This window comes from Gymnodraco acuticeps, unplaced genomic scaffold (assembly GCF_902827175.1).
Source record: "Gymnodraco acuticeps unplaced genomic scaffold, fGymAcu1.1, whole genome shotgun sequence".
NCBI classification, from domain to species: domain Eukaryota; kingdom Metazoa; phylum Chordata; class Actinopteri; order Perciformes; family Bathydraconidae; genus Gymnodraco; species Gymnodraco acuticeps.
Genome location: NW_022989894.1, coordinates 2,416,579 through 2,444,030, shown reverse-complemented (window position 1 = coordinate 2,444,030; position 27,452 = coordinate 2,416,579). Strand labels below are relative to the sequence as shown.

General features: G+C 43.9%; 1 protein-coding gene across 10 annotated transcripts in view; it reads left to right on the top strand.

Annotated features, from left to right (window-relative positions):
* rgs3a (regulator of G protein signaling 3a) overlaps window positions 1-21,048 on the top strand; it is a 145,155-nt gene extending 124,107 nt beyond the window's left edge. For 6 of the 10 annotated variants that reach the window (XM_034203552.1, XM_034203581.1, XM_034203559.1 and 3 more), the window contains 5 exons: window positions 7,039-7,106; window positions 16,355-16,456; window positions 17,406-17,467; window positions 18,637-18,803; window positions 18,951-21,048. In XM_034203552.1, coding sequence (XP_034059443.1) covers window positions 7,039-7,106; window positions 16,355-16,456; window positions 17,406-17,467; window positions 18,637-18,803; window positions 18,951-19,151 — 600 coding nt within the window. In that variant the 3' untranslated portion in view covers window positions 19,152-21,048. Of the gene's footprint in view, window positions 1-6,612; window positions 7,107-9,872; window positions 16,457-17,405; window positions 17,468-18,636; window positions 18,804-18,950 lie in introns of those variants that run through there. The other 4 variants (XM_034203615.1, XM_034203607.1, XR_004567818.1 and 1 more) reach the window with 4 other exon arrangements.
* The last annotated feature ends 6,404 nt before the right edge of the window (window positions 21,049-27,452 follow it).

The window sequence follows — 27,452 nt, the reverse complement described above, 5'->3', positions numbered from 1 at the left end:
TTACATGAGCGTGTTAGTGATCGATACCGCCATGACTGCCACCTCTGACTCTCATTTGCAGCATTCCTCCCTTCCCTCCCAAATGCCATACATCTCATCTCGAGCAGGCTGCTTTCCAATAGATTGTTTCCCTTGTCTGTAAAGAAGCCCTTTATGTTGGCTGTGAATAGAATCCTGTAGCCAATAATTGTCCAGAAGTAGCACCTACACCTTAAAAAACGTAGTAAATAGATATTATGTTTATCAAGATGTTTCCACGTAGAGCGCAGAGCTGTCGGCATGGTCTGAATGACAGTGTAAAATGTAAAGGGGGTGGCAAGCAGCCCCACAGCGACAATATGATTGACGTCACTCACATAAATGTTCAAAAACATTATTGCAATTAAGCATGACAAATGCAGCCTAATGATGCGGCAAATATTCGGCACATTAGCATAACCTCGGAATAGGTATAAGAATACCAAAAATGTTGTTTATATATTATTAAGTCGTTAAACAATGGCATGTTGTACAAATAAACACCTATATGAATAGATAATTACGACACAGACATGTTAAATACAACTTGATCGATGTCATAATTATTTATTAGAAGACTATTATATAGTACAGTAATGATTCTATGATAAATGGCTGTTCAACTGTAATAGCTAGACAAAGATATGTGGATTATGCAATTAAACCAAAAACAATAAATCTCAGCAAAGACTGTACACAGCATAATGGTTTTTTTCTTATTAATTTATTTTCTGTCTTGTCAGCTATTACATCCAGTAGTAGGATAGATGGGGTTGTTAGGGGCTTGTGTCACTAATATTTTCTTACTCTTGCGTCATCGTAGCAAGTGACAAATCCATCATCTTTGCTAATTGTCTTATGCGAGTGTATGCCAACATGAAGCCTCAGAGGCAGGCTGCACCAGATTGCAGACTTCGGTTATACATTCATAACTGTAACACAGCTTTTGAAGACAAATACAACTATTTATGTAAACAGCATAGCATAAAAAAAGGTATTTGGTGTTTTGCTCCATTGTGTCTGCAGTCAATAAGAAATGGTTGGCCTTTCGGTGCTCCTGATGGCCGGTCTGTGCATAGCTGCTAGCTTTGGAAAGGATTTTGAGGCTGTGGCCATTTCAATTCCAAGGAGGAAGGTCATCCGCTGGTCAGAAAATGTCAATAACATTTTAATAGTAACCAGCCAGCTCTTCAGAGCAACTCCGAGAAGTGACTTTTGCTCGAGCATTGTTCATTAACATCCTGTGACATGGAAGTACTTGTGCAGGAAGCAGCATTCTCCTGAGAAGTGCTGAATAACAGGAGGCAGAGGAGAGTCAGATCAAGTACAAACACACACACACACACACACACACACACACACACACACACACACACACACACACACACACACACACACACACACACACACACACACACACACACACACACACACACACATATATGCCCTCTCTTTCAGTGTGGTAACATCACACACACACACACACACAAATGTGCAGACAATGCACCTTTTGTATCTGCTTTCATTATGTAGTTTGAGTAGGAATGAGTCAGTATCCTGTCTGTGGACCACTGAGTTTATTTTCAGATATTAGTGCATATTGTGGTTTTGCCATTGTACTGTATGTGTGTATTTTGTGAGTGTGTCTGCAGCTGACATCCAATTACAGAAGCACTCAGAAACACACACACACAAACACACACACATACACACAATCATACTCCCTCCTCTACAACCACAAGTTTATTCCACCCCAAAATGTCCTTTTTATATGTAAAGGAAGTTGGAAAAAATATTTCCTGTGATATAGATTGAAACAATGGAAAAGCATACATGGCATTTAGGCTATGTTTAGGTTATTTAATAACACATCAAACACAATTATAGAGGCAAACGCGTCAGAGAAATGTTCTCAACAAATTAAAACTTTGTTATGAATCAAAGAAAGAACAATGGGTTCAGCATTTGGTTTTGTGATTTCTCTCCCACGTTTTTTTGTTTATTCTTTAGTTTGGAGCTTTATTCAATCTTTTTCCTCCATATCTCGCTGTGTTTTCTGGCTCTTATAAAGGCTCCATTGTTACTCCAATGTCCTTCGGAGAGAGGGAGCTCTGTTTTTTGTCTCCTTTTTTTATTTTATTTCTACTCGTTGGCCAAGATCTACGAGGAAGCGCAAACAGTCATCAAGGCCAAGAAATGGCCAACATTATCATCAAACAAGCAAGCTGTGTCAGGTTGTTTGCCCAGTTAACTAACACAGGTTATGCAAATGAATTGCTATTAGTCCAACATATTAACAGCTGGCGGAATTGTATTTTTGCAAATTAAAATAAGGCCTGTTTTCCTGGACGGAAGAACTAGACTGAAAGTTATTATAACTAAAGAATTGCACAATAAATCTCCTTATATCTTTTGGTTTTTCGACTTCGGGATCACATTCACACTGGCCATTATTAATGGATAAGTCACACCTGGAATGTAAAGCGTATACTAAATACATCTGTATTAAACAACTCTGCAGTTCTCCTGAAGCCCAGTATAGAAAATAATCCGTGTCCATGAGAAATACTCATACTCAAAATAAGTCTTTCTGGGACCATTTTGGGAGTGATTTCATCCAAAGAAAACACACATACTTAAAACTAATGCAGTTCTTTTATTAGTTTAGTTGTTATATAAAACCGTTTTCTATATTAGACGACGCTACAGCCTAATAATGAACATGAGCCTGACTCTCACAATAAAAGATAGCGAGTGAAAATTGACTTGATTCCCACCTCATTATGTGTCAAAAAAACCTACTGTTATCTATTGCTCATTCACTGTCAGTTTTTCAAAGGTAGCAAAGTAGTTTGATGTTAAAAGGAAACAAAAATAGTGTAGGTTAGAAAGAAAAAAACGTGAATTCAATTATATAAACCTGAGAAATAGAAAATGATTCATAGCTTTTGTAACTACACATGAATTTGCAAGTCGGACGTTTTACAACCAGGTTTTCTGCATCCCCAATAGCAGATACATCCTGCGAATTGAAGTAGTGCAGTCTGGTTTGGAGAGTCACATGGAGACAATTGTAGGGATCATTTCTTCCTCTACTTGTGCACTTTATAGATTCCACATCCTGATAAACAGCGATTGTGGTTAAGCTTTAAGGCACTCTTATTTATTTAATAGCAGAAAGTACCAACAAATGTTTCTCCTTTTTTTCTTACAGACATTAGCTCCTCTTCTGGTCTTTCCACACACAATCACACAGTAGAACCACACAATGTCAGGAAACTAGGTTTTAACATGTAGCACAAATCCAAAGCTGCTGTCCCTGAAACATTGTTCCTACGCTTGTCAATACATTTTTGAAATAAAAAGAAACCATGGAGTGAGAGGGAAGGAAGCAGTCTGAGGGAGGTCGGATGAAGAAAAGCTGCAGAGGTTAAAGGGTTCAAGTGGTGAGAAGAAGTTTAAAAACACAAATACCAATATTCATTTCTTCACCTTTTAGGTTTTTAGAGGACTTTGAGTCTGGGACAAGAATGTTTCAGAGCTGTGTTTAGAATATTGTTTTTACAATGTGTTTGTTAGTGCAGAGCCTAAGTTAAGAATGCAGTTTATTGAGACAAAGACAGGCAAATGGTCCTTGTCTAATCGGATAGCAGCCCTTTGTTTTTTCCTATCTTCTCTCCCAACCACACACACTAAGCTCACTTGACTTTGGCTGAATGAACACGCTAATAATAATAATAAGTTAATTTAGAACTTACTTCAGCATTGCCAGGAAGTTTATATCATTGCCCTCCCACGTGGTTGCATGGGAATGTAGAAAAAGGTATTAAAAAAAGAAACATGTGCAGCACACATGCAGCCATTTTAAACCTTTATCTTTGTATCTGCCACCCCACAACCCATAACGGCGTGTCAACATCTGCATCCCATGCTTGGGGGGGCTTAACTGTCGTGTGGTCTTTGGCAGATCGTGTGTTTTCTTACGGTCTTCAGTGAGGCATGCGTGGAGTCTATACACACACACACACACACACACACACACACACACACACACACACACACACACACACACACACACACACACACACACACACACACACACACACACACACTGGGGCTATTTTTAGAAAATACTTAGACTTTTTATGCCTCTCTGGTTATTGCCAGACAGACTGTGTGTGTGTGAGAATGTGTCAAAGTCACTTTGGTGTGTAGGGGGGCCCCGGGTGGAGTCTGGCTGCCAGAAGGAATGCGTAAAAATAAAAGAAACATAGAATACCTTAAAATAGATATAGACCTATCTTTTATAAAATATTCTGTTTTATGGTCCAGCCTCAGATTGCTCACTGCTACTGCTTGGATACCATCCACATTGTTCCTTTATTACTGCTGCAGATGTGGTTGGTAGTGTGTAGATTTATTCAGACATGATGCACCCTTTACATTATGATTCTAAATATGCATCTTATTAACCCCTCGCTGATGCCTGCTGTAGCAGCAAGACACATTTCTCTGTCCCTGTGTATCTCATCCAGCTGAAACATAGCATTCTGGTGTGAATGAGCATCCAGTCTTTACATGCAGGCGGCTAGTGGACAAAGACTGACCCATCATGCAGACTATCCCTCTCTGGTCTGTGATGGCCACACAGCATAACTTGTTCTCCTAAATTCCCTGAATAATCCTGTCCCAGGGACTTCATCGGGACAAACGTCTCTGGAGATCGCAAACTTGCATTGTTTTTCAATTGTTTATTGTGGTTTCAGGGGAAAGCCTGTCCAATGGCTCCACGGGGGTTATGATTCCCCTGGTTTGCTGTTTGCACTGAGCTTACTGATTAGATTTCAATTTCTCTTGTGACCCTCAATGATTTAATACATGCTCATCAAAGCTAACATAGCACCTTTTGGAGCATGAAGTTACTGGAGCTGGAGGATATAAATGATATCAAATATAACTGATTCTCATTCTAGGTCTAAAATTGAAGAACACAGTTCACTACATTTAAAGTTTGTATTCTATAGAGTGAATTACTTAATGCCTGTCCCTGTTTTTTCATCATATTCACAGTTGTCTTTTCCTCAAACTCTTGTTTTAAATACCTTAAAGCATCAACACTTACCTTATTTAAAACATTGATAATGTTGTCAGTATAGCATCAAAACAGCAGCTACAAAAATATGTTGTCCCTGCTCTTAAGTTTTTCTATTTTTAGGCAATACCTACACAACGTACACTCATTCACCTTTCATAGTCAACAGTGACTTTAGGCAGAGCGCTACAGCGTACACTTGACAATCAAATGGAAGATGGATGCTCTACTTCTATCAAGGATTGTAAACAGACAAAACCGAGCAACTACTGTATGTTAAAAACAATGAAAAAACACAACAAGATATTACTAAAGGCAGTTGTGTTATAATAATAATAATAATAGATTTAATTTGTTAGCGCTTTTACAGGTGCTCAAAGACGCTTATGGAGGGTTATGGAGGATGGCTTTACATAGATGAATAATGCAGGATATGTTTGCTCATGGGCATAAGAATGATTGTTTACATTATAATTATGGTCCCACAAACACAATGAGAAAACATATTTTCACTGTATGGATGTACAATTGGCATTCACACAAAAACATATCCATGTGGTTGTGTTAATGAGTTCCCTCATCGCTGTGATGCGTGTTTAACATTGCATTATTAACATTACAGTACATGAAATGGAACCTTATTGGAATAGTTTGACATTTTTTGAAAAACTCATTTTATTAGCTAAGAAGATTGATAAAGCTCTAGCATCTATCTGTTGAATGTAAAGCTAAAGCCAGGATACAATAAGCATTGACTGGAAACATGCGGGAACAGCTGGTTTTGATCTTCTCACAAGAAGTAAAAAGTCTGTAGCTTTCTCACTGATGGATAACAACAGCTGCGGTCGGCATGAACTCAGGCACTTACGGTAGATTCCGATGGTAAAACGTTTTATGGCAGAGAAAGTAAATATGGGTTGTTATGTTACTGCTGGTTGGGACTTCTTAAAGGTTTCTACAGACATTTGGAGTCCATTATAAGTGACTTAGTAATTTAAAGCAGGAGGTGTAGAGTGTCACTTTTATTCAAAACAGCACCTTGAGGAAGTGAAGGCCAGCCAAAAATGGACCCAATTCTCCAAAATGTCCTCACTCTCAAGGCTGAAACTCACTTAGGTCCCACCGAGATAGAGAACATTAAACCATGTGTTAGCAGCTGTTGCCAGTATCTAGCTCAGATTCAACTGTGTTCCTGTAATACAATGGCTCATTATTCACACACACACACACACACACACACACACACACACACACACACACACACACACACACACACACACACACACACACACACACACACACACACACACACACACACACACACACACACACACACACACACACACACACACACACACACACACAATGGGGCAGCTTCAGGCCTTGAGATTAGTGGAGATTGACCCCTTCCCCGCCCTGCGGCAACTTCCTTTTCGTTTTTAACCAATGGAAATGGTGGGTTGGCAGAAAGTGTAATGTGAAACCGGGGGTCTTGGCTCAACACTTCCATCCTAGGGGCACAGTTGGAGGCCAGCAGAAACAACAGCCGTGGTCTTTCGCACTCTCTCACTCTCACAGATTTTCCTTACTTTCTTGTCCTCTGTTGACAAACACCATCTGCTGCATACACACAGTCAGACTGTTTTCAGCAAAACACACACATCTGAGAGCTTTGCCTTGTGGGATTTACACTATGGACTGCTGTTATGGATTATTCATTTTGGTGGCTGACCGTGTGTGTTATCGACTAGTCTCAGTGTAGCCTAACTGGACACATCGAGGACTCACTAGCCTGCTATCTGACTTAGGTTGTCACTGCCTATTGGAGCTAGTTAAAGCTAGCCCCAGTGTCTGCATGAGGCTACAGGGCCCTCTCTCTGTGTGGAGGGTGGATGATGCAGTGTGTGCTCTTCTTCGTCTCCCCTCAGCTGAGCGCCGGATCCCCCTGTAGCTGCGAGGTCAGCCCCGAAGGAACAAAGAAGAAATCCAAGAACCTGTAAGTACTCAAGCAAATCCCTTTCTTTTTGGTGTATGTCTTTTTATCTGCTCATTGTGAAAGTTGTAAACAGGGAATAGCATGTTGTGTTTTTACTTGTAACAAAATGTAGAAACACATGCCTTGACTAAGGATTACAAATATGTCAGAACGAAAAGGAATAAGAGTGAGTGAGTGCAAGCACAAAATATCTATCATTGTGATGACAAATGCCTTCACCGGTTTTGCTATCAATTCTCAGTCAGCCTTTTATTTTCATGCTAATTTAATCAACTTGTGTATCCAGAAAAGGGTCTTAATTTCAAACCCTGCTTTAACATCCATTACTTTTGTCTTTACTCATGTCTATACCATTGGTGAGTGATACAAAAAAGCACATGGGGGGTTAATTGAGACCCCAGGGCTCATCTGACAATGTGTTGTATAGGTGTGAGTGGATTGGGGAACATGTCAGGTCATATACACACAACAATGGCTACATTTAAAACCTTAAACGTTATTCTCTTTATTGGATACTTTAGTGTATGTCAATGTAAAAATAGGTTTCAGATTTGACTTTTCTTTGCACTTTAATGGTGCATTCAAATATATTGACCACTGTGACAGCCTGTGCAAAACCTGCACGTGTGAGAGCTGCAAATGAAGAAGCACGTTTGAGGCTTAAGGTGACTGTGAAAGCTAATCATCCAGTGCTGATCATCTTCTACTTAATTAAGTGGAGAATGATGTGTGTGCTGTAGTAACACCTGTGTGTTTGACATTCTCGCCCGTGTGAGAAGTAAGGTGTGTAAAATGTGTGTCGACGCCTCAGTGATTCATCAGCTGTTCAATGAGCCTTATTCTCGCTCCTGTTCATCAAGATGAAAGCACATTTCACGCCGAGAGGACAATGAAACCACTCACAGTGGCTGTCCTTGGGCCTGATGGCTGCCCATTCTTCTGCAAAAGTTTTTATGTTGTTTAGTTAACCAGCAGATTAAGTGATTAAGATTCCACAGCCTTTTCCCTGAGTCTGGAATATGTCGCCTTTTGTCCATTGCTGCAAAACTGCTTCAGACCAGCTTTATTTGCATTAATAACACAGACACTTAACAGCATACATCGTTTATTTTTTAGGTTTACAACATGGTATTTATTCCCTTCAAATGTAATTTTAAATCTAGAATGTGTGATCATTTTTAATAAATGTAAGAAGAAGGAGCAATTGTATTTAAGGTCAGACTGGGTACACAAATAACAAGTTAAATAGTTATAACAATTTGAGTCTAGCCACACTTTGCAACTTGGCAAACAGCATTTGTTGACATAGCTCATAGGCCATGATCTGCAAACAGTGATTTTCTTACTACAGTAGGTAAACAAACATGAATCATGATGTTAGCTCATCTCTCCTTACTCATCATTCTGTCCCTGCTGAGGATTCTGGTTTGGTTTTTAAAGGAATCAGAACTGTGATTAAATGGACACAGTACTTCATAAAAAAAACATGTTTACTAAGAAATGTAATAGGGTTGTAAACTTAGTATTCTTTTTTTTTTATGTAGACACTTTTTTTTACCACCTCTTCACTTGCATAAATACCCTTATTTTAAGAGATTTTTAACTAAGTAAGTAATTGAGACTCTTTTTATAGTTGACCAGGCTCTGTCTTTTCCTTGTCCCACTGCAAGGTGTTGATTGGCTGCGATGTGAATGTCTGATTGCCCTGCCAGGTGCAACACTAATTACCTTAAATGGTTCCACCTGTGTTTGTGGCTTTTTAAAAGGCACTGCATAGGTGTGACGCTGATGAAGAAGAAAAGGTTTCGTCTCTGTCTCCTGTAGACAAAATTAGTTCCATCATTGAATGCAACCATTTTATGCCATCATTAATCAATATGAGAAGTTCATGAGCACTAGTGTTTACGCACGTGTCTTTTAGTTTCCATATTATCCTCAATAATCTGAGCCTGCCATCTCTTATAATATCTTTTAGACCCATATCCAGCCATTTTTCATTTCGCCACACTAAACAACACCAGGGGCAATAATCTACTTATTCATATTAAGTCACACCAATAAACATACGTCCAATACAATATCTTTCTGTGTACCTCCAAGGAATACAAATGCAATATGTTGGCTGCTATAGATAGGAATCTGAGGCTTTCTATACAACTAAACATAAAGGAAATTCAATTATTTCCTCCAGATGTTGGAGGCTGATATTAAATATAACAAAGACAGAGCCATTGGAGGGTGTCGATGGAGATTAGTGGCAAACAGTATCTGATCTGGTCAAATTAAATTAAGATGCAGCAATTTATAGCTTAAAGAAGGTATTTTGACCTTTGGCCATGGGATTTATTTTGGAGTGGGGGATGTAGTAGATGCACCAGATATTATTTCCTCTCTTCTTAATGTTTCTCCTGTTCTGTGCATTGTGTGTAACTTGGAATATGTTCATCCTACTCCGTAAACACTGTTGTTCTTCCCTTAAGCACCCTACTTATCATTAATGACACAAAGATGACAGCATTTCTTGACATACATGCATGAAAAGAATCAAATTGATCACATAGAGGTGAAATTATACTTACTTGTGAGAGCATGTTACATCTGTCTTCTTCTACAAACGACTGGGTCCATATGCATCGTTTACAATAACAAAGACAAAGCAATCAACTTCTTAAACATGCTCACTCTTCTGCTCTGTTTCTTCCCCCTGTGCGCTTCCTACACTTCTTTCTTCTCTCCTTTTTGTACGAATGTACTTCCTGTGTCTAGTGTTTTGGACCCAGCACAGCTGTTTTCCTGACATTGTCCACATTATCTCAGCCTCCTCCCCCCCCCCCTCTTTTAACACATGTTGTTACCCACTCCAGGTGTTCTGCTACCCCGAGCTATATATCCCTGCACTTAGCACTATACTGCTTTTTCCCAACCAGTGATTTGCAGCAAGTAGCAATAAAGCCATAGAACTACATCAACTAGCGCACCAGAGAGATCTGTGTGGAAATGTAGATTTTTTATTACAAACACAGCACATATTACATCTGTGTGTTTGTGTTTCTGTATATAAATGTATATATGTATCTCTATATATATATATTTGTAACCTGATGTTATCTTCTCAGTATTGAGAGAGTAATATTGTTCACAGTTTTGATCCTGTGCCATCCCTTGTAGCAGTTCCCAGGCACACAATTGATTTCACCTGTTGTTGTTGTTTTTTCATGGTTTTGCTGCCAAAATCCATGTGAGGGCCCTTTTGTGTGTCGTGAAAGTTGGCAGAAATGAACATTAGTTCTTTAGTTTGACATGATGTGCACTGACCTTGTTGTACAATCAGTGCTGACATTATGTGAACCACTCAAAGCCATTATGTCTAAAAAGCGCCTTTCAGGTTATACAAATACATCTACAAGTACGTCTTTTACAGTTAAGTGGACTCCCTGAAAAGGGAACATCTCATCACCTTGTAAAAAAGAAATAACAAAGACAAAGAAATAACAGCTGGATCCCAAGGTGTGAACACTTAGGGCACTTATTGCACATTACCAGAGACAATAGTGCTTTAAAGAGTGCTCCACATGTTAACCATTGCACTGCTACAACATTGTTGATTCGTTTTTATTCCATGCATTCTTCTTACTTGTCAAATCCTAGCACCTACTTCACCCCAATTTTCATTGTTCTAAGCACAGTGACAATAAAGATCCTTCTATCATCACACAATGCAACTTGACCACCATCATTTCAATTGTAATCTAATAAAGTAGCATGACTTGAGGCAACTCTGTTTATTACTTTTTACAATTTCCATGCAGAAACACCCCCAAGCTTTGATGTGTAGAATCTGTGGAATGGTATTCCCCACAAGAACTGTGTTAAGGCTTTTTCATTAACTGTATTAGAATGAGACAAAGTTGGATTTCTACATACTAATAGATCTTAAGTTTCATACATTAAACTTATAACACGACTCTGTCTGGACTTATATTGTACATTTATTGAATCAGAGGGACAACACATCAGCACTTGAGGTTGTAACATCATGTTTAAAACATGACTAAACCCCATCAGATAAAGTAAACAGGGAGCAAACTACAAATATTTTTCAATTTCATGTATTTTCAGTTCTTGATTGAATAGATTAGATTGTATTGTCACTCAGACAGAAACTAAGCCAGTCATAACTTATTTAATTCAATTTAATGCGAACAAGCATTCACTGCACAAACTACAGAAGAGATAATATGATACTTTGATGCTTTTTAAGTCTCTCTTGTAGCGTGATGTTTAAAACAGAGCTTTATACCACTGATTTGATCTGAGACAGATGAACAGTTCTTTACATTAGTAAAGTCATTGATTTTCCTCAAAAGACAAATGTCACCTCCACTTACCAATCCATAAACAAAACAAAAATCTCCAGACCCCAGTGGAAGGAATCTGTGCTGTCTTAACTCTGCGTGGTGATTGGGTTAGCCCAGGGTCCGCCTTCCCCAGACCCCCTGAACTATATAAAGCTCCAACACATCCTCTCAGGGGTTAGAGGAATGTGATTGTCAAACAAACCCCTGGGCCCCGAGCACCTCCTGACACACGCTTTCATGCAGTCTTATTTCCACACCCACCAAGTGAACCTGCGTACAGGCTGGCACCCATGTTTCACACTATGGTTGATTTCTCAGAGAAGTACCTGGAAAGGTAAGAGCAAGGCTCATCTGCACTTTGATTATCGAGAATAAGAGACATCAGAAGCGAGGATGAGGGAAGCGTGGGAGGGGGCTGTAATACATCCCACAGGAACCGATGCTCTAAAGCTGGTAGGAAGCTATCTGACCTCTACTTGGATCTCATTTGACAGTCGCAGTGAGGGAGACGAAACCCCCGTGAGACCAAAGGGCTCAAACTATTTTGGAGAAAGGAGTTTTGAGTTCTAACTCGAGGCTGCCCCTTTTTCTTATTATACACAGCCTGGATTTCAGGAATAGGATTGCTCATGTGGTCTTGGTGGCTAGGAAGGTGAGTGTGCTCAGAAATAGAGCTTTCTTGGGGGGTTTGATCGAGGGACACTGTGAATGACATAGCGATATATTTATGGATGAAATTTAGGACAATTCCCTTTTTCATTGTGCTTCTAGGAACATGGCAGAGTGACTTTCTTTGTTGTGAGGCACTTCTCTTTCTTTTTGTGTTGCAGTGTGTCATCTGTCACCTCTCTGGAGTATTTAGTATGTGAGCAAAGTACAGAACAAACAGTTACAGTGTGTAATCATCTTTTTAGTCAGAGCCCAAGCCATGGAAATGTTATTTCAAGCGTTACAGACACACTGACACAACCCTTGACCCAATACTCTCGCACAGAGGCACACACAGAGCCACGCGCTTCAACAGTGTTGTTGGTGTGGCGTGTTCTGCATACACAGCCTTCTCTAAATAGAAAGTGGCAGAGGGAGTCAGAAACATGCGTGAAACTTGGCTGCTGCTCTCACTGACTGTATTTCAATTCTGTACTCATCACTGCACCCCAAATCTCATGGGCTTTACAAAGGGCAGAGTCCTCTCTTTGTGGGAAACAAAGCTCTACATAGCAAACAACAAAGGTGGGATGAAATGGGCCAGTGGATTTGGCTTGTGTTAGCATGGTTCTTTGTGATCTGCAGTGTGTCTGTCTGCAGTTCTCGACCATGTGCTCCCAGAGCCTTTCCCTGGGAGTGCGGCCTACTTTCCAGAACACCAGGAATAGCCGGTGGGGTGCTATTAGTGTATCTAATGTGAGCCAAGCAAAGAGGGAATAAGAGGACGGAAACCTGCAGATAATTGTGGAGACAAAAACCTCTCACGTCTTCACTCAAGCACATACATCGCTCTCTTGCAAAGACACAAACAGACACTCAGGTGTTCACATGCTGCAAACATAGGCATTTTGTGAGCTTGCTGGGCATTGGAGCATACATTTATGGACGGCAAACATGTTGGATCAAAGATCATCATCATTTGATAATCCTTTCAAGAGCATGTGTCTGTCTTTTAGCAGATTAAGTTAAGTGGAGGGTTCAGTGTGTGTCATGAATCAAACGGAGTGTAATTAGTGTACACTGTGAATGGTGTTAGTGATGGGGAGATATTTGCAGATACAGTAAAGTTTCAACTCTAAATACAGAGGTGCTCAACGTGAGAGACTGTGAGAGGTGCCATTAGCACTATATGCTAAGATAACTGGGTGCAATATCATTCTTAAATGACGTTCCTCGAAATAGACTCAAGTACAACACTACTTTCCATCTATGATATTGAATAAAACTGATAAAGAGATATCTGTGACCGTGGTTGAAGTTGGCCTAAGAGTGTGGCTGAATCAGTCCATTTCTCCTCTTGCTGTAAGTCAGAGTTAAGTGTTTAGAGTTCCACCCAAGAAGGTTTTACTCAACATGCTAATAGTTTTTTATAACAATGCAATCCTCTACGTCTGGAGGTCACAGTCATGAATGTTAGCCCACTGGCTGTCGCTGTTCAAAGGATGAAGGATGTGTCTGCCCACATTTAGGGAGGAGTATTGTGACCTTCCTTCAAGTCGGAGTTGCTGTTGACTCCCATTGAGTTAATAACCACACAGGCAGTTTTAATTATGGCTTGAGTTTCCCACACCTCCCACAGTGCAGAGGTGAGAAAAGGATTTCTGTAGTTGCCAATGTGAAGTGGTTTGAATGAGGCAGCTACATGATATGCAATATAAATGAGATGTTTTCAAGAATAGTGTCAGTTCTGTATTCAAGTATAGATCCTAAGATTATGTAGGATCAAGCCGTTTCCAGTGTTGACACCAATTATTGGGAACAGAAGAATTTCAGGCAATCAGTTCTGCTTGAAGCCGGAAAATGCCATGTGTTGTGTTTGCAGTATCCATTGACACCCACATGGTGGCAGGATAGAAACATACATTTATCTTAAAGTGACTGTTGCCATGACATCATTGTCACATCATATTCACACGGGCTCAGCTTGTATAAAGCCAGACATAAATAATAAGGTGTCTTTTGTCAGGCCAGGAAAATATTTTCCAGCCCATATAAAACACTCCTCTTCCTCACATGCACTGGCAAGAAGGAGGCTGTCTTAGAGCTAACACATGAACCGCTCAAGACCTAATTGCCTCGAGCGGCCTACAAAGAGAACAATCTAATGAATCCCGCTCTGATGTTATGAGTTTATTTAACAGCGAGAGAGTTTTTATTTCGGTGATAATGTCCTTCAGACTGGCAAGTGTGAGCGTTACACAGGGGTACTGCGTAAGAGCGCCCTGATGTTTGCAATAAAAGAGAGGTCTTAATACAGCAGTTCAGCATCTGGTATAATCCTGCCTCATACAGGACACAGAGGTTGTTTCAATCAATGGATGAGTCATCCCTCCACCAGTGATGCTGTGTGGCCGGTCCGGTATTTCTTAGGATTAGATGTGGAATTCATTTAAAATGTGTCCTCTAAACGTCTTTCACTCTCTATTTTGTTTTGAGTCTATTTTGGGAATTTCACTCTTTTTCCACTTATCTTGCCTGGGAAAAAGAACCTTCCACATTCTGGATATCCACACTGATGGATGCTTTTGCTTTTTCTATTTATTGCTAGTACATCTATTTTCACTCATTTGGCATTTCCACCCTCCTGAACTTTAGAAACGCGCTGAAAAAGGCCTCCTGTGGTTTTCTGAATCACCTAAAGTAATCTGCACCAGCTAACCCCCCAAACCCAAACAAACCAGAATCAATACACCCACAAAGTCGCACTCATCGTGATTTTTAAAGGAGCTATTCAGCTGCTGTTCCCCAACAGCTCATGCAGTCATGTTGTATCATGTGTGCGGGCATGTTTCTACCTTTCCTGTCCTTCGGCAGTTGGAAAACCTCACGCCAGACAGCTGACTGTGTTCTCTGTTCGGTCCCGCAGCCACGAATGTAACCACCGTGCATCTACGCACGCATAAATAATCTCTCCCACTTCCCATCACTCACCGGTGGAGACTGGGAGTTCTCCGACACCTGTGATAGGCATGAAAGCACCAGTGAAGTGGGCATGAGTTGGCACAGGTGCAGAGGGGGTTCTTTGAAATATACGTGTGGGTGTTTCTTTAATCCCCATCCAAGTACATTTCTGTACAGTTCTTGTGCTAATCAGCAGTTGTGAGTTCTTCCAACCCCCTGTGTGTGCACGTTAGAATCATAGGTGTCTATAACTAGAAGCCTTGTTTCCTAATTTGGGGTGTACATGCCCTCCTGGGGGCTGATGGCTGGCGGTGGCACAGCTTGCAGTGATTAGCTCACACCGCCGTGCCGCATTATTAGCGGGCCAGCCAATCCACAGTGGAAATCAAAAGCAGGGACTCAGGAAATGGGTGTTGAGTGAGGTCACATCCCAATGAGGCAGCATGTGCTCCGGGTCGGGAAAAGCCAGGACAGGCACCATGGGATTATAGGAATGCGCATGATTCTGTACGAACCCTTGGGGACCGAGGGTTGGCGTATCGCCTTGTGTGAGATTTAAGGTGGCGCATGATGGCAGCGTGTGTGTGTGTGTGTGTGTGTGTGTGTGTGTGTGTGTGATGGTTCGAAGGTGAAACAGGTCGGTCAGGGGGTTTTGGATGCTGCTGCAGGCGAGCAGCAGAATAGGGGTCACTGTGCCCTGTTGCCTCGGCCCTGGGTCACCTCCCTTTCAGCAAGCCCTCTAGGCACATGGAGATGGCGTGATGAAACAGAGGAGTGCGGATTGAGTCTCTCTCCTCCTTCTCTGACACATTCGCTCAGTCCCTGCCGAGGAACCTGCCAGGGACGCATCTACACGAAAGACTGTTAGAGATAATAGATTGACAGGCGAGGCGCTGACACGAAGCGGGGAAAGGGAGCTTGAAAGCCGCCTTTTTGGAAAAGTTTTGGCTGACACACCTGGCTGAAGACTAAAATGTACACAATACAACGTTTATTTTCAACCTTTTCTGGCTTTTGTGGGTTTGATTTCATGTGGATTTACAATGCGGAATATCTTAATTGGTGATTCCCTTGGCTTGGATTGTTTTAGTTGTGGACTTTGGACTCGGGCTCAACACACTTTCTTCCCATGCCTCCCTTTGTCCACCTCCTCTGTCCCCTTTATCATTCCTTTCATCCTCATTCCATTTACCTTCTTAACTTTCTCTCTCCTTCTGTTATCATAAACCTTTCCTTCACTCTCCCCTTTGTTCTTCCTCTCTCTATCTGTCCTTCACCCAGGGCCAAAGACATGAAGAATCGTCTGGCTTTCCTGCGGAGGAGGAATGAATCCCCAGGAAGCAACCCAGCCAGCAAGTTAGACAAATCTATGAAGTCAGTCAAGTAAGTGGCCACTTCCTGACAGTGTGTGCATGTGGGTGGGAGTGAGACTGTTTTCCGGGTCTTGCCACAACTGGTGATGAGCTGGCCTTGGCAGACAGACATGTGGGCAGCAGCAGGGATTGGAGGGTGCTTGTAATGTGTGGCTTAACGAAATGAATGAGAGAATGTTTATTTTAACAATGGCGCATTTGAAGGGGAGATAGCGAATTTTGTGTCTTGGCATTGGATTTTTATTTATATAGATAATGTAAAATATAGCGTATGCTGTATTAAAATGTCTTCCATTTTATAACTTTAAAAAGCTGGCACATTGACAACAACATATGAACGCAATATCTGTTCTTAATTGTTTCTAAAAGACATAACAGTCAAATAAACAACAAAACAGCATTTTTAAAACTAATTGTCAACATGAATGTCTGCTGAAAACAAAAAAGGTACATAAAATATCCACATACACCAACATGTAAAATAGATAACATATCAAACTTGTTTTACAGTATAAATTAAGGCCTGAGATGTGTATTACAGATGATCATTGTAAAGAGGCATGCTTTACAGCAGTCTACAGAAAGAATGAGAGGCAGCAGGGGGCAGCCAAACACTGGTGGGGGAGGAGGTCTCTAAATCTGACAACACATCCCCATTGGTTGGCTGGAGCCCCTCCTCTCCCTCCTTCCAAGTGGCATTGAGTGGGAATATATAAGCCTCCCCCCACCAGGGTAAAGCAGATAGACTCATGGCTCTCAGTGCTCTCAGCTTTCACAAAGCAGAAGTGCATGAGAGGAGAAGAGCAGTAGACTAGAGAGGAGGGATACAACGGAGAGGAATTACCTGCATCGGTCTCCACTCGTCCACACAGCATAGACAAAGTTCTGCGGATGGGTCACACAATGAGAAACCTGGCTGAGATGGGCTTGTTAAAGAATCGCTCTGCTTTTATCTGCAGGCCCACCGCAGAGGAAGCACTCAAATGGGGGGACTCACTTGACAAGCTGCTGACACACAAATGTAAGTCACTTTTGTATTCCTTTTGTATGTCTTGTGTTTCTCATCTACTCCTTAACCTACATGGCTATCATATGTCTTTTTGCTTTTGATAGATTGTGCAACATGATGAAAGTGCAAAACTGTTGTAGATAGTGGGTTAATGTAGACATACAGTGCTTGCATGAGGGGGTGGGGGGAGGGTGGGGAGCTCAGGGAAACATATGCACTGATATATGGATTACGCACACACACCGCACACACACACACACACACACACACACACACACACACACACACACACACACACACACACACACACACACACACACACACACACACACACACACACACACACACACACACACACACACACACAGAGCTGCAGCAAGCGTGTGTTTGCATCAAGTTTCTCCAATCCCAACAAATGACTTCCATGCATTAAATAGAGATGAGAAAAGGCTAAAACAGGCAACCTGCAAGTGTGTTGCTATTCCCCCCCCCCCCCACACAGTTTATCTTCTCCACTGTTGAATCCCAATTCTTCTCAAAAGCCGATAGAAAGCCAGCCCTACATCTGTTCCTCGTTGGGCTCAGTTGGCCTCTTTTCTCTCCCCCCTTCTTATTTCCTCTTACCTCACTCCTGCTTACCAGAATGAGGTAAGAGATGACTGCCTTCACTGGCTCTGCTTATCAGCGTGGCGTGGGTGATTCATGGGAACGGAAAGGTGCAGGCGGGAGAAGTGGGTGGACACAGCTTCCTGCTATTCTTTCTTCTGGATGCCTTCTTCCTCAAATCATTCACTGGACTGAAACTTAAAATGCCCAAAGTGCCAGAATTAGCCCTTTCCTCCTTACACTAGAAAAAAAGTGCCCGAGTTAGTCATTTTCCTCTTACACTGAAACAGTCTTCCCTTTGTTCATTCACAGCATGGGTAAAGGGGAATGCAAAGATGTCATGCTGCAGGGTGGGTGATGTCACCTTAAAGATGTTAAGACTTGAATGTACCCCGCCGTGTTGTTAGGGTTTTGTTATGCCTCCCTTTATTCCAACCACATGATTCAAGAGGCCATCACAGCGCTATTTTGGTCTCTGAAACTCCAAGGAGCGCTTGGGCTGTGAGGTTGCCATGGCACTCGAGTCAACTCTCCTCTTGTTTATTCTCCACCTCCTCCTCTCTGCTTTCTCTCAGATGGCCTGGCAGCGTTCAGAGCTTTCCTGCGCACCGAGTTCAGCGAGGAGAATCTGGAATTCTGGCTCGCATGTGAGGAATACAAGAAGGTTAAGTCGCAGTCCAAGATGGCCTCCAAAGCCAAGAAAATCTTTGCAGAATACATCGCGATCCAGTCTTGTAAAGAGGTGAGTGAGAGTTCACACACACAGAGGGGGGGGGGGGGATGGCGTCAAAACAGCTTCCTGCAAAAAAACAACAACATGCATTTCTCCTCCTGGTATCATTGTAAGTGTGCACTTCTCTAACTTGTTTTGATCTGTTTCTCCCTGCAGGTCAATCTGGATTCTTACACCAGAGACCACACTAAGGACAACCTGCAGAATGTGACACGCTCCTGCTTTGACCTAGCACAGAGGCGGATATACGGGCTGATGGAGAAGGACTCATACCCCCGATTCCTGCGCTCAGAACTCTACGTGGACTTAATCAACCAAAAAAAGGCTAGCTCCACTCCGACTTCATCTTCTTCATAAGAGCCCTGAAAAGATCTATGGAGAAGAGAATCATGTAGAGAGAAAAAAAGGGTCAGACTTGAAAAAAAGTAGAGCGGGCTGGAGGTGTCTTTGTTTGCCTTTTTTGTACTTTTTGGTTGTGCATGTCATCCTGTCCACTATGATTTTGTTGTTGTTGTGATGTGAGAGGACGTGGAAAAGCTATGGCACTGCAGAGGAATGTAGTTTACACAGTTACCAGGTGGATGGATGGATGAATGGACGGATGAATGGATGGATGGTTGTGTAAACAGTACAGAAGCCCACAGGCGAGGGCTGGAGCAGGAGCTAGTGTCTGATCACTGTTTCTCTGTTTTGTGGTGTCAGTGTTTTGGTTGTGTTTCTACGTTCCCCCAGTTGTGCTGGAGAACAAAGAGGGGTTGCTCAGAAAACCCCGCAGACATGAAGACAGTCCGGTACTGTTTTGTCACTTTTTTCCTTAATTTCCTTTCAAGACTCCCACTTTAAATCCCCTCCTTTCCTCCACCATGTTCTCTGTGAAGCCACTTCAAAGCTGTCGGTACGACACAAAGTCCTTTCCCTTCATGTTTTTTTCTCATTCAAACTGTGAGGGGTAAAAAAACCAGGATGTCTGAATGAAAGCTAGCATAATGGCTGTTTCACCGCATCTCTGTTAAACACCTGCACCCTCCTGTAAAGCTTCTGCAAACAGCTTTCCCCTTAGTGCATCCCAAGACTGTGGAAAGACAAAGATGGAGACAGAGATGGGTAAAGAACACAAACGTATAAATAATGGACGGACTGGAGCTGTAATGAAATGCAGATATGTGTCACTCTCACATTAAAAGACATTTAAAGTCGCATTCGAAGCCAGTAGAGGAAGAAAAAAAGACGACTTGCTTCCTGTCTCCAAAGACTGTTTACAACAAGGAACGAAAACTGAAGAATAAAATGTTTTCCGAGCAGCCAAACGACATTTGCTTTCCCATTGTAGCTCATTCTGGACTAATCGAGGAAGCTTTTCTCAGGACATTACCACGACAGGTTCCAGCTTGGTTTATCTTTGGTTTTTCTACACACTCAGTGTTTTTCTATGCTTTAGCGTTCCAACCTGCACTCCCCATTTCTCCTGAGCAATACACAAGAGGTTGCTCGTTTCTTGTTGGAGGAAAAAAAAAAATGTTGTACAAAGGTTTGCCTATTTATTTAGATTAACTTGCTGGATGCTTCTACAGACACCCTCACCTCCTCTAAAGCACTCAGCTAAAAAGCTCTCACTTTCCTCTTAACCATTAAACAGGTCCAATGCCTGAACTTTAAGTGCAATATTGTTTTTTTATTTGATTGTTATGTTTGGTTTGTTCATTTATTTGTATAGTTTTGAATTTGTATGGGAAAGATGAACGGCTTGAGCTCTGTATTAACTGTATTTGTTAAGAGAGAAAAACACATAGAGCTATAAGGTTGACTTACAACGTAAACTTTCAAGAACCATAAGTAGTTTAATTAATTTTAAGCAAGTGATTCTAACTGTGTGTTAACCCCTGGCAGCAGGCAGCTGGGGGCTGTTATGGTTGTAAATATAATTCTTTAAGAAAACTGTGATAACACATTAAAAACAAACAAAAACATCAAACCCATAGGTCTCTGCTGGTGGACATGGGACCCAGCTGTAACTATGTAAATATGAGAGACTCAAAATATAAGATGACATGTATTGTTTAAAAGAAAAAGCTAGAGCAGGTACAATCTGCTCTTTTCCCTGGTCATACACTGCTTGTAAGGAGTTTTCTGAAATGCATTTTATCATTTTCACTGTTTACAATTCAAAATGCATCTCCTATGATAGCAAGAGAAACAGTAGAGTACATTTGGTGTCAATGCTAATGATAAATAAACCAACCAACTGATGAAGTGAGATGTGTTGTCTGATTATTCTTTTAATGTTCATTTGCCAATGTGTATTGGTCACAAACATGCCCATAAGCATGCACTGATAACACACTGTTGTATAAAGTTGCCTTAAGTTATAGTTGGACGTTTTGGGAATGCATTCCTTCCCTTACTTGCAGGGGTGAGAAGATCAGTATTGAACTCTTAATTTACTTTTGCCAAGAAAGATAATATGGTTATTATCCAAAAAGTAACTGAACAATAATTAATTCCTCTAAATGATAACATCCTCACAAAACTGAAACACTGAAAACTAATTTGACATCTAAAACGAGCAGTTAGAGGAATATCCAGTTTACCGTCTGGTTCCTGGTTTAAATGTGAATGTCCATAGTCATGCACACAGTTTACCAACATTTTGGTTTTACCCCAAAAATACACTGCTTGAATAATATTGCTAACTTGTAGGTTTGTTCAAACCTGTCTAACTGTGTGAATGCTTTTGTTTACATCCCATCCATCTTCTCCCGCTTATCCGTGGTCGGGTCGCGGGGGTAGCAGTTCCAGCAGAGAGCCCCAAACTTTATTTTCCCTGGCGACATCAACCAGCTCTGACTGGGGGATCCCAAGGCGCTCCCAGGCCAGCGAAGAGATATAATCCCTCCACCTGGTCCTAGGTCTACCCCTTGGTCTCTTCCCAGCTGGACGTGCCTGGAACACCTCCCTAGGGAGGCGCCCAGGTGGCATCCTAACTAGGTGCCCGAACCACCTCAACTGGCTCCTTTCGACGCGAAGGAGGAGCGGCTCAACTCCGAGTCCCTCCCTGATGACCGAACTTCTCACCTTATCCCTAAGGGAGACACCAGCCAACCTGCGGAGAAAACCCATCTCGGCCGCTTGTATCCGCGTTTACATCCCCTTTATTCAAATTGATGTCACTTTGTTCCTATAAGTACAATAATATTACCATTACCAAAATATAGTAGGAAGTCAGAAAGCATTGACCTACGCCAAGGCTAAATGCCTCAGAATGTTTATGAACGTGAAAATACATACTTAAGTGTATCTGAATGGGTTCTTCCTTATCCCATGCTGCGCCCTTTCAAGTGACATGAACATTAGGATGTTTTACACAATCCTGCTTACAGACAGACACTCAACACATCAAAGACGTAACCTCATTGGTTGAGGTAAAACAACAGAAGTTGTCAACAGGATTCTCTTTAATAAATTCCACATCTAGGAAGATACAAATGGAAAAAATACATTGTCTTCCATACTTTGGCAACAGTCCAAAATGTTGGGTGATGGAGTGGAGTCGTATGGAGCTGGAACATCACGACTCCTCCTGATCCCAGCTGTGTTGTTCTTCTGAAGAAGAGCCAGTGAGTGTGACACAGGGTCGAGTGTTGAGGGGCTGTTGGGCTGGGATGAGAGGAAACAGTTGAAGATCTGTGAGTGCTGTGTGTGTGCGTGTGTGTGTGTGTGTGTGTGTGTGTGTGTTTGTCTGTGTTTGGGGGGGTTGATCAGTCTGAAGTAGTGTTGGAAACAGAAGTAACTAATCCTCTTTACCAGCTGCCATCTGTTTTGACAGACACAGCGTCTTTTCCCAAAAGGAATTGTAATCAACCTCAGCCTGTCGTCCTGTTTCCTCTTCGTCCCAATCCCTGTCGACTCTTTGTCTTCAGAACCCACGCTTGTATTTTTGTTTCTACCCTCATCTTTAATGCCATACAATGGAGGGCCCACACTGGAGCTGGATTCCTTCACCAAATCCTTTGTTTATGTTTCCTTCCTCTCTGTCATCTGTGTAAACCATATTATATGCCTGTCATTGTTTTCAAATTCAGCTGTCACATGAACCCCAAAAACACGCCAGCTAGCATTTCCTCTCTTGTGTCCTGCTCTACCAAATATGGCCATTGATGTTTCCTCCACAGTTTCCGTCTCTTATCTTAACGGATATGGAGTCGCTCTTTTATTATCTTTACAGCCCTTTTTCAATGTTGTGCTACCTTGTAAAGATACCCATGTCTTGTCTTATGGGCTGCAGGGAAATAAGCTTCCCGTTCCTTTTTCTTTATTGCTTTGTCAGTTCAGCTGCCCTCACAGTACACATGCTGTGTAGTTAAAAAAGTGTAGTTCTGGCATAAAATGATCACTTTACTCATTCATTGCGTCTGACTAACATTGTTGGGAAATAGTTCAACTCTTTTCAAACATTTGATTTCTTGTCAGGAGTTGCAACATTGTCTTTGTGTGCAGAAAGTTATTTAAACATTCATGTAAAGTCATTTCTACACATCAATTATTTCACCACATGTACAACTCTTGCAGATGATCAAAATACATAAATATATCAGAAATAGTGTGTGTATTTATATCAGTTTCAGTACCATGAATACAAAAAACCCCATAACATGGTTCCTGCTGAATTCAGTGGGAGTCCCCTTCTCGTCTCTCGCCTATTTGCGCTTCAGTCAAGGGGCTTAAGCATTGATTAATCCCTAATTCTCAGATCAGCCTATCCTTTCAGCTCTTGGCAGGTTTACAAAACAAACATCACGTCTCTCCAACTGCCCTCAGTGGACACCTCAGCCTTGTTTAATGTTGAGGAAATGTGTTTGTTGTTTGTCCGACTTGACAGTAGTAGCCTACTGCATAGAACAAATGTCTTTTTTAACACATAGTTTCATCCCACAGTTTAGCACACCATGTGATTGCCAATTAAAACACAATTAGATTAGGATCATAACTAGCTTTCTTTATGCGTATCATTTCTACATTCATCACATTTTCTGACCTGCTGCACAAGGTGACGCCTGTGGTGACACGTTATTGGACATAATTCACCTTGCTTATTGTGTTGCCACACGGACCCTTTAGTGGGGAACACCTGTAGCTTTAGCTGCCATTCCTGCTAGCTCATCATGGCAGAGCAGTGCATGTGTTAACCTCTCTGAAGTAATGGATAATAAAGATTGGAACTCCATTCTTAATACACCGCCTCCGACTCTCTTTTCACGGCACTACACTGGTGACCCTGACTTTTCCGAGAAAGTTTCCGGAAAATTAACGAACATGGCTGAGCGCGATGTTTTCATAAAGCTGCCGGAATTCTGGGAGCACACCGCGGAGGCATGGTTCGCACACGTGGAGGCACATTTCGCCTGCCGACAGGTCCGTGACGGGGACCTAAAATACTACCATGTAGTAGCAGCGCTGGGGAGCTCCACGTCATCCAGGTTGGTGGGATTCATCGCAGCCCCCCCACATCATGGCAAATATGAGGCGATTAAGGCCCTTCTCCTTAAGACATTTAGCTTATCTGCTAAGGAGAGGGCCCGCCAGATACTTGACATTCAAGGCCTAGGAGACAGCAAGCCATCCCAGCTAATGGAGAAAATGCTAAATCTGCTAGGGGGGGAAGATCCCCGTATTTTATTCACGGAGATTTTCCTGCGTCACTTGCCTCCCCGGGTACAGACGGCGCTGGCCAACACGCCTGTCACGGAGCCCCGTGCTTTGGCTGAGGAAGCGGATCGTTTTTTCCTGGCTACGCAACAGCCCGGGGCAGAGACGTTAGCCGCGACGCTCAGCTGCCCACCGGCAGTCAAGAAAGCGTGGCGGAGGCCGGACACGGCTGTGGCTAGCCGGCGTGGAGACGCCGGAGAGTGCGTTTACCACGCACGTTTCGGGACAAGGGCGAAGAGATGCATCGCTCCGTGCAGCTACAAACCCCCGGGAAACGGAGGGGCCGGCGCTCAGTAGTGGCTCTGAGCGTCGGCGGCACGTGCAGGCTCCTCTTCGTCAGCGACAGCGTTTCGGGGAGCCTGTTTCTGTGTGACACGGGCGCTCAACGGAGCGTAGTTCCAGCGTCGAGTGAAGACGTCGCCCGTGGGGGGCACGGACCGCGATTGACGACGGCTAACGGCAGTCCCATTCGCACGTACGGCGTGAGGCCTATGTGTTTGTGCATCGGAGGACAGCGTTTCAGCTGGGATTTTGTGACAGCGGACATTTCTTTTCCCCTCCTCGGAGCGGATTTTTTGTGTGCTCATGGACTCTTAGTGGACGTTAAGAATAGGCGTTTGGTTGATGCCTTAACGTTTTCTTCCCTCGTGTGCACACTTGGCAGCGCAGCTACGACGGGCTGTCAGGCTCGCTGTCAGGTGCAGACACGTTTCTCAGACTGTTGGCCGAGTTTCCAGACCTGTCGCTACCCACCTTCTCTGCGCTTACCACTAAGCATGGCGTGGAACACCACGTCACTACCGGGGGGCCTCCTGTCTACGCCAGGGCCCGGCGGTTGAACCCTTCTAAGCTGGCTGTAGCGAGGGCGGAGTTCGCAACCATGGAGCGCCTGGGCATTGTCCGCCGCTCCGACAGTCCTTGGGCTTCCCCCCTGCACGTCGTTCCCAAATCGAACGGCGGGTTCCGCCCGTGCGGGGGATTACCGCCGACTCAACGACGCCACTACGCCTGACCGCTATCCGGTGCCGCACATTCAGGACTTTTCGGCGCATCTGGCCGGTACGGGGGTGTTTTCCAAGGTGGACCTGGTGCGTGGATACCACCAGGTGCCCATGCACCCCCTGGACATTCCCAAGACAGCAGTGATAACGCCTTTTGGACTTTTTGAGTTCCTGCGGATGCCTTTTGGACTCAAGAATGCCGCTCAGACGTTCCAGCGCCTGATGGATTCGGTGCTGCGGGACCTGCCGTTTGTGTTTGTTTACCTCGACGACATACTCGTCGCCAGCGCTTCAGTGCAGGAGCACCTGTCCCACCTCCGAGCCCTTTTCACACGGCTCAACGAACACGGATTAATCATCAATCCTGCAAAGTGCCAGTTCGGGGTGTCGGACATCGATTTCCTGGGGCACCGCGTCACCAAGGGCGGTGCGACACCTCTGCCAGCGAAGGTGGAGGCTGTTGCGGCGTTTCCTCGCCCGCTCACAGCCCGGTCGCTCCGTGAGTTTCTGGGGATGGTGACTTTCTACCACCGTTTCATCGCCCGGGCCGCACACATCATGCGGCCGCTGTATGAAGCGTTGAAAGGCAAGACCCCCGTCCAGGAGATCGACTGGACAGCAGAGTCGGACGGCGCTTTTGCTGAGGTCAAGACCGCGTTGGCTCAGGCGGCTTTGCTGGCACACCCATCATCTACGGCTCCCATCTCCATCACCACGGACGCGTCAGACTACGCGGTCGGCGCAGTGCACGAGCAGTGGGTGGAGGGCGCTTGGCAGCCGCTCGCCTTTTTCAGCCGCCAGCTGACGCCTAGAGAACGCAAATACAGCGCCTTTGACCGGGAGCTCCTCGGACTTTATTTGGCCGTGCGGCACTTCCGTTTCATGCTGGAAGGCCGTGAATTTACGGCGTTTGTCGACCACAAGCCGCTCACCTTTGCCATGTCAAAAGTGGCGGAGCCTTGGTCGGCACGTCAGCAGCGGCAGCTGTCCTACATATCGGAGTTCACTACGGACATTAAGCACGTGGCTGGCAAGTCGAACCTGGTTGCTGATTGCCTCTCCAGGGTCGTCATCGGTGCCGTCCAGTTGGGCCTGGACTATACTCGCATGGCGGCAGACCAGGTCACAGATCCCGGCGTCCAGGCCCTGAAGGTGGAGAGCGCGGGGCTGCGCTTGGAGGACGTGGTGTTCGGCGACGCGGGCATTACTCTCCTGTGTGACGTCTCTACGGGCCTGGCGCGGCCTGTCGTCCCTGCCAGCTGGAGGCGTCCTGTGTTCGAGGCTGTGCACGGCCTGTCACACCCCGGCGTTAACCTTCGGTCCGTTTGGTAGCGGCGAAGTTCGTTTGGCAAGGACTGAAAAGGGACGTGAGGACTTGGGCCAGGGAGTGCGTGGCTTGTCAACGCGCTAAGGTGCACCGCCACACGAAGGCCCCGTTGGAGCGTTTCCTGGTGCCTGAGAGGAGGTTTGATCACGTCAACATTGACCTGGTTGGTCCGTTGCCTTCCTCTCAGGGGTTTTCCTACCTCCTCACCATGGTGGACAGGACGACCCGTTGGCCGGAGGCGGTTCCGCTCGTTTCGACATCAGCCGCAGACGTTGCCCGGGCCTTCATTGCAACGTGGGTGTGTGGTTTTGGCACCCCGTCAGACATTTCCTCAGACAGGGGCTCTCAGTTCACGTCCGAGCTCTGGAACGCTGTGGCAGGCGGTTTGGGGGTTAAGCTGCACAGGACTACCGCTTACCACCCTCAGGCTAACGGTCTCTGCGAGCGCTTTCATGGCTCCATGAAGGCGGCCCTCAAGGCCGGCCTTACGGACGGTAACTGGGTCGACAAGCTGTCCTGGGTGATGCTGGGCCTGAGGACCGCACCTAAGGAAGATCTGCAGTGTTCTACAGCGGAGATGGTCTACGGTCAGCCGCTGAGAGTTCCGGGGGATTTCCTCGGCTCCCT